This window comes from Pinus tabuliformis, chromosome J, assembly GCF_031772625.1.
Source record: "Pinus tabuliformis cultivar Carrire ecotype Pingquan chromosome J, CPIR1, whole genome shotgun sequence".
Taxonomy (NCBI): domain Eukaryota; kingdom Viridiplantae; phylum Streptophyta; class Pinopsida; order Pinales; family Pinaceae; genus Pinus; species Pinus tabuliformis.
Window position 1 is genome coordinate 446,171,775 of NC_142295.1, and position 7,742 is coordinate 446,179,516.

General features: G+C 32.5%; 1 protein-coding gene and 1 long non-coding RNA gene across 2 annotated transcripts; one reads left to right on the forward strand and one right to left on the reverse strand.

Moving 5' to 3' along the window:
• Positions 1 to 4,411: 4,411 nt before the first annotated feature.
• On the reverse strand, positions 4,412 to 5,996 carry LOC149227731 (uncharacterized). The gene is made up of 6 exons (XM_089375552.1): positions 5,834 to 5,996; positions 5,628 to 5,721; positions 5,246 to 5,382; positions 4,966 to 5,046; positions 4,730 to 4,835; positions 4,412 to 4,546 (listed from the first exon to the last, which is right to left on the reverse strand). The coding sequence occupies exons 2-6, from the start codon at positions 5,715 to 5,717 to the stop codon at positions 4,466 to 4,468; spliced, it is 495 nt and encodes a 164-aa protein (XP_089231678.1). The 5' UTR covers positions 5,718 to 5,721; positions 5,834 to 5,996; the 3' UTR covers positions 4,412 to 4,465.
• On the forward strand, positions 4,457 to 5,227 carry LOC149227732 (uncharacterized). The gene is made up of 3 exons (XR_016247158.1): positions 4,457 to 4,593; positions 4,690 to 4,745; positions 4,950 to 5,227. It is a non-coding gene; the product is annotated as an uncharacterized LOC149227732 (long non-coding RNA).
• Positions 5,997 to 7,742: the final 1,746 nt, after the last annotated feature.

The following is a 7,742-nucleotide window of genomic DNA, read 5'->3' on the forward strand; positions in this document are numbered from 1 at the left end:
TGGTCATGACTAGGTTATCATATCATTTTATTGCTACTAAGAAGTAACAATTCTTCTATCTCTCCAAGTAAGTCTCTAGTTCTCCTCAAGGTGTTGCAACCACTCATATAGGATCACTAAAAGGTCTATCTAAAATATGTCATAAATCTTAGCAAAAGGAAATTAGTCCTTCAACTTTGCACCACCTATCTAATTAATAGGCCCTTATACTCAATAAAGAGGTTGATTTATTCATTGAACTAGTATTGTGAATCCATCTTTATGAGCCAACCCCTCATATAGTAGTGGCTCACACATAACATGGTAGGGTCCTAGTGACAAAACAATTTATTGGATAATAATTTATGCTAGGGGCCACATAGGTTTTTAATATTGGCATTGTAGTCTAGCACTAACATATTAGTCCCTTGTTACAGGAAAAGTATCACTTAAATTAGCCATATAAATATAGCTTAAGGTTGGCTATTCAAATAAGGGGCATTATTATTTGCTACCCATTTCTTCCTAATACATGCCAACTACATTTGTTCTTCTGCCACTTTCCCTTCTTAATACCAAGAATCACATCCTCCAAACTTCAATATCTGCTCCTCCCATCCTTTTTCCTTTACTCCACCTATAACTTAGCATCAAATTCCTCAAAACAAGTGTTATGTATTAATGCTTCTACTTGACATGGAAATATTGTGTCCTTACTCAAAATGAAAGGTCTAACCAACTATTATAAGTAAAATGCAAACAATATTATGTATTATTGGAATTGGAATTTAGTTATATTATTTTAATTGATGACTTGAAATATTATTAAATTTTACTTTTAGACTTGGTTAATAAACATAATTATATGTACCTTTTTTTTTAATTTCATTTCAGATGGTATGGAGAAATACAGATCACGTACACCAAGAAACATACACGAGCTTGATATAACGGATGGGTTATTAAGATTATTAGGAATATGTCCCAATTTAGTATTGTTTTCATCCTTAACTATAATTAGTTCCCAAGCATAAGTGCCAATATTGTATCATCTTAAATATGGGAAGATTAAGTGTTTAAAATTTGTTAGGAGTGTGGGAGGGCACGACCAATTGTTTCCTTTGTTCATGTCTTTATTACTTGCATATTGTCTATGTGTACAGTCACATTTATTAGACTGTAGTATATGCATCTCTCATTTCAAGCATCTATACAGTTAACGCCCATGAATGACTTGAAGCCTCTCATTCTTTTGTGATAGTTTACTATGTGCTAATTTTCTTTCCTTGTGTTTGCTCCTTACTTAGGCTTAGATGTGTAGTAGGTGGTCCCTTTAGTGGAGGCCTCGACTATATTGTATGTGGAGGCATCTTCATTAGAGACAACTACAAATCCCCCTTTTCAAAATTCCAAGACAAGAGTAGGCATATAAATTTATTTATTATAAAATTGATGAGATTATTTTATTGAAAAAACTAATGATGGTTGGGTCAAGACGAGCCATGTATTCAAACATTTATTTCCTATACATATATATATATATATATAAGATTATAATATTTTTAATAAAAATAAAGTTGTTAAAAATAATAATAAAGGATGGTTAGTCCATCTTTAATTATTATTCATGCAAATATTAATACAAAGTAATCATAAAACATCTTTTACTTACCTTGTAATTAATTTTAAACTAAATATTTTCGCTTCATTTACCAAAACACAAACTTTAAATTAAGATAATTAATCTCCTCTTCTTTAACTATCATTCATGCAAACCTTAATACAAGATTTAAAATACATATAAAAACCATAAAACTTGCAAGTTTTAATACAAGATTTAAAATACATACAAAAACATAAAACTTGAATAAATAGGTAGTTAACTTTAAACTAAATAATTTTTACTTTATCAGACAAAATAGAAACTTTAACTTGAAATAAAACAACAATTTTCCTTACAAATAAATTAAATTTTAATAAAAAATTAATAATAATAATAATATTATTTTAACTACAAAAATTTATAATAATATAAAGAATAATAAATAAAAAATTTAATACACAATAACTTGATAACCCATACCAAGTGCTATAATTGAAATGATTAGAAATTATAAATTTATGGATTATCATAATGTATAACATCCCATATCCCTTAAACATTGTTGTTAGAGCACATGATGTTACATTGTTCTCCTCTCATAAAACTTACCATCATATAGCCAGAAGAATGAAAAAAAAATCTTACAACAAAGGTCATGCCATGCCTTATTTTTAAAAGCTAACCAATGAATCCTTCATTCTTTTTATTTATTTGTTTTTCTCACATTTTTTTTATTTGTTTATCTTGTATAGTATAGTATTTTATTTGTTTTTGTATAGTATGAGTTTATATATATATATATATATATATATATATATATATATATTTATTTATTTATATATATATACATATATATATAAGCAATTAAAGATTAATAAAGATTATTTGAATAAAGCCTAGGTTCAAATCTCATTGTCACTATAATCTCTAGATTAGTGCTAACAACCCCCACTATAACCTATAAGTTAGTGTCATCAACCCACAAGCCAATGTTTAAGAAGAACCTTATAACTTAGATTGTCGCTATAGCTTCTAAGTTAGTGCTAACAACCCCCACTATAACCCCTCAGTTAGTTCCAACAACCCATAAGTCAACACTTACGAGGAAACTTATAACTTAGATTTCCATTATAGCATTTAGGTTATATCCAACAACCCCCCACTATAACCTCTAGGTTAACCTCTAGATTAGTACCAACAACTTATAAGCCAATGATTAGGAGGAAACTTAGAACTTAGCAAGAGTTGAGGCACCCCACTTGGGCCTGTCTCCCCTTTTAGGGTTATCACAACAAGCAACATGTTAATCTAGAGGAATATAACCCATGTGGAGAGGATCACGAACAATCCACTTGGGGTTGTCTACCCTTTTAGAATTTTCACAACAAGCAACATATCAATCTAGGGGAATATAACCCTTGTGGACCCATGTGGAGAGGATCACAGACAATTTTGCTAGCCACTCTAGCTAAATCCACATGAGGTATAATTACTACTTAACAACTTTATATGGAAGTGGCTTCTCAACTTTATTATATTTACAAATTTTATAAATGAATTCGGTTTTTTTAAATAGAAAGTTAAATTACAATGGAGATAGTATTTGGTATTATATATGGGGCTATTGTTAAGTGCTATTACAAAGTATATAACTTTAATGAGGTAGCCTTGATGATAATTAAAAATGACATTTTTTTTTAGATTTTTTTTTTATTACTCAATATTCATTTCCTAAAATACAAAGAAATATGTTAATGGCCTAAAAGCATTAACCACCATAAAAAAACCACAAATATTTTTTTCCCTTTTATAAGGATAATAAATTAACACACTTTAACTTATAATAAATATTTTTATCACAAATTAATACTAACTTACAAATTAATATAATAAATATTTTTATTACAAATTAGTATTAACTTACAAATTAATAAATAAATTATAATAATTTAATCACTTTTAAATATATTTAAAAATAAATTAGAATATAAACTTTTAATTTCCTTAAAATGATAAAAAATCTATCATCATTTAATTTAAATCAGTTTTTTATTTACATTTTATTATTAAAGGCTTTTCATATATTTTTGTGATCACACATGTGTGGATTGAGCTAGCTCATCATTAATTTGAATAAAAAAAGTTTGAATTACAAAAAACAAAAGATAAAAAATTAATTATTCATAAACTATTTTTAATCTCATAAACATTAAAATACATTTATAATAATAATTTAATTAATTTAAATAAAAAAAATTAAATTACAAAAACTAAAAATAGAAAATTAATCATCGATAAACTATTTTTAATCTCATAAACATTAAAATATAATTTGATTAGATACCATTGTAAAATTAGATACCATTTACCTTTTACAAAGCACTGCAATTAGATACTATTTACCTTGTAAATACTATTTACCTTTTACAAGGCACTGATAACTTTAACGTGATGGTTGCTTCTTACGTTGGCACTATGCGCATGCCTTACTATCAAATATTAAATAAGTAAAATATTATGATTTAAACTTAACCTGCAATTACAAAATTTATGTCCAAAAAGTAGCCGCGTCAGTTCACCAACTCATGGTACCAATACCCAAGGAAACATGAAACATGAGTTCGTTTCCACATATAATTATGTGATGGTCCCAATACCCAAGGAAACATGAAACATGAGCTAGTTTCCACAAATAATTATGTGACTTTCCAATTGTCGCCATCAAATATTACCAATTGTCATTTAACTGTCGAGATTAAATATTACCAATATTTGTTTAATTGGTATGATTTTACGTCAAATCACAACCAGTGACAAAGTAAATAGCTGACGAGATTCATATGTTATGTTCTTGTTCTTGAAATGAAATAATGTCAAATCCATTCACATAAATTTGTGAACTGATGCAATAGGGGAGTATGGATCCTTGAAAGCTGCAACATTGCCAGGTCGAGAGAACAACATCTGCTACCAACACCCCCAAGTTTTTGCACAAATTTTAGAATTTACAGGTATTCAAATAACGGTTGCAACAGTACAAATTTATTTATGTTTGTTTGGATTGGCAAGTTTTACATTATGGCAATGTTGCCATTATGCTTCTGCAGACGACAAAAACAGTGTGCTGGTTTTGCAAGAAAGGCATACCTGATAATCCGCTAAGGTAAGAGTTTTAAATCCTGCTGCACAGTACACAAAATAGTAATCCCATGTTCTTATAAACTTCTCGTTGAAGCCCATTTTTAATATATCCCTGCACACACGATGAAGCAAATAGTACATGTAACTGAGTTTGAAATAAACTGGCGAACATCAAATAAATTGCTCGTTCATCTATTTGCATTCTTATTTATGTTTTGCTGAGCAGGTGACAAGAATTCTGCCTTCGGTTTGAATGGAAGTTCTTCCTCCACTCTAGCAGGGTCTGAGAGTAATGCATGCCTATATTCTCCACATGCTCCACACTGAATCATTAAAACAGTAAGTTGTAGATCAGTAATGAACTTTGCCTGCAAGAAGCTTACCTGTGAATTCGTTACTTGGCTGGAGCTGAATTGAAAGTGAAATATAGGGTTTATGTCAATACAGTACAAAATCTCTGTTAACATTGATGGGAAGCTATTATATATGTAGAAATAGGAAATAAGTAGGGGAACTTCCTACGAGAGTCTAGATGCAGCTGCCATGGCTGAGGTAATTCTGCTCAATGAAGGCACGCATGCCCCCGGGAATATATATTCTTTGATGAAGTCAGAACTTCTTTTGTACTCATCATATCTTTCATCGACTACTGAGCCAAACTGTTAACCAATTGCCAGAAGATTGACTGGGATTAAGATTCGAGACCAATAAAAGTTGAATAAAGCAAATGCAGAAACAAACAGACAGGAGGACAGATTTCGATATTACATCATGACAAGAGCAATGATTATTGATATGTTGGATAATGGAAGAAAATGGCTAGTTGCAATGATAATGTAATGTGCCTCTAGTTGGAAATTAAGCGTAATATACAAAATACTGAGGGTAGCGGTAGAGAACATACCTGCAAAACAAGAAGACCATTTTCTGCTAGAAGATATTCACATTTGCTGAAGAAGGTCTCTATATATTCATCGCCTAGATGCTCTAGCATCTCACTGCGTTCATGATGTCAAGTACACAAACTCAACAAGATGTTAGCACATAAACAACTTTTGAAAGTAACTGTTATAAATGTTCAGCTCAACAGTTATCTCTTTGAAGTTTTACCATGAGATTATTCTGTCATATTTGTGAAAACCGGGTAGTTCTCTATAATCCCACAGAAGCAGGGTTATTCGATCCTGGGATAACAGGTGCGGTACAAATTAGCAAGCTTTGTCTTCCTATGATTAAACAATAATCTAAAACTGAACAATGACAAACCCAAACACAAGGGAGCACAATTTATGTGAGGGCTATTGCCATTTTCAAAGATTAAAATCCATTCAAAAAGTTTTCGCTGGAACACATTATAAGCTCATTCTTGAAAATGTGAGATGAATACAAAACATCTCTTTCTTAGTTTGGGCTTGCTTGCGAAGATAAATAATGCATTTTGTCTTTTGGTTCTTGTAAGCTGTCCTATTATTTTTGGCTAACATATTAAAATATGAATTCTTTAATGTTCCCAATTAATTAATTTTGTCAACAAGAATATCCATTTTTGCAATTTTGGCAATTGGGAGATATTTTGGTGTTAAAACTTAGGAAAAGTGGGTTGAGGAGACACCACTTGATTCTTGGCAAAGAGGAGGCCTCAAACATAAGGAAAAAGTAAAAATTGAAGTGTTGGTGGATGGTGGGGGCCACCCAAAAAGGGAAATTCGCACCCTTAGGCAACTCGCACTTGTGGGAAAGGAGGCAGAAGGAGGAATTTGAATTTGGTGGAGCCCACAAGGGAAAGGGACCAGCAAATATAAATAGAAGGAGAAGACCTCATTTTGGGACTTTTTGCCAATTTGAGAATTGAACTCTTGTACGCTTGAGCCGCTGAGTTAAGTCTACATTGTGCTATTCAACACGAGGTTTCTGGGCGGGAATCTCACCTCTTCCTTCGGGGGACTTCGAGTGCCATCCCTAGCAGAGTTTAGCATACAATTTGGGAGCTGATCTCGAGGCATTCCAATGAATTATGTGGGCAGACTGGGCGCAGAAGAGGAACTTGCACCCCTTGGGAGAACCAGCTTCTGTACAAATCATATTTCGGGTTTTTGAGGGCTTTTTCCCTTGGGATTTTGTTGGTGATTAGTGGTGATTTGCAAGTCTGATTTTGGGGGAATTTATGGGAGCGAATTGGGCAACTTTTGGGCATGCACAAAGGGCCACTGGTTGGCCTACGTAGGGGTTAGGAGGCAAGGGGATTTGGTGCAGGAGGGAGTTAGAGAAATAAGGGAAATTTTAGGAGGAATTGGGAGGGATTTTTGGCATGACTTGGGGGGATTTTGGGGCAGATTCTACAGCAGTTTTTGGAGGTGCATATTAGTTCGGAGAGTGGGTATTTTCATCCTATTTTGTGGGTATTCCAGAGCTTGGGAGTTGAGCTGAAAGCTTTCGGGTTTTTGTTGGTCATAAGGAGAGAACACAATAGATGAAGTTTCAAAATTTTCTGAGCACTAGAGAGGGAAAAAATCCAATTTCTCTTCCAGCAGTAGTGGTAGAGAATTCTAGGCTAGCGCAGGTCATGGAGGGGAGCTCATTCAACACTTGGGCAGTGTGATTTCCACTTGGGTTTGCCTTTGCTTGTTGTGGTAAGCCCAGGTTCATCTATTTTCACTCATTGTACCCCACTTGATCAATATCATAAAATGGTTCAGTGTTTTTGGTGCAAATTTCTAATGTATCTGATATATCTGCTTGTGTGTTAAATTTTTGGTTGCATGCCTATGATTTAGTTTTGTTATCATTTAATGTTTCTTTTAGGAATATTACAGTGGTATTAGAGCATGATTTTGGCCAGTTGTGGGTCTAGATCACGGTAATGCCAAGTTGCTATTATTGGGCTAAAATTCCCGAGGCTGAAACACTAGTCCAACATTATTCTTCCGATTGAACTTGTGCCAAAAATGTCTCAACAGGAGAAACTCCTTGAGAAATTTGAAAATTATAGTAGGAATCTCACAAGACTGGTGGAGTTGTT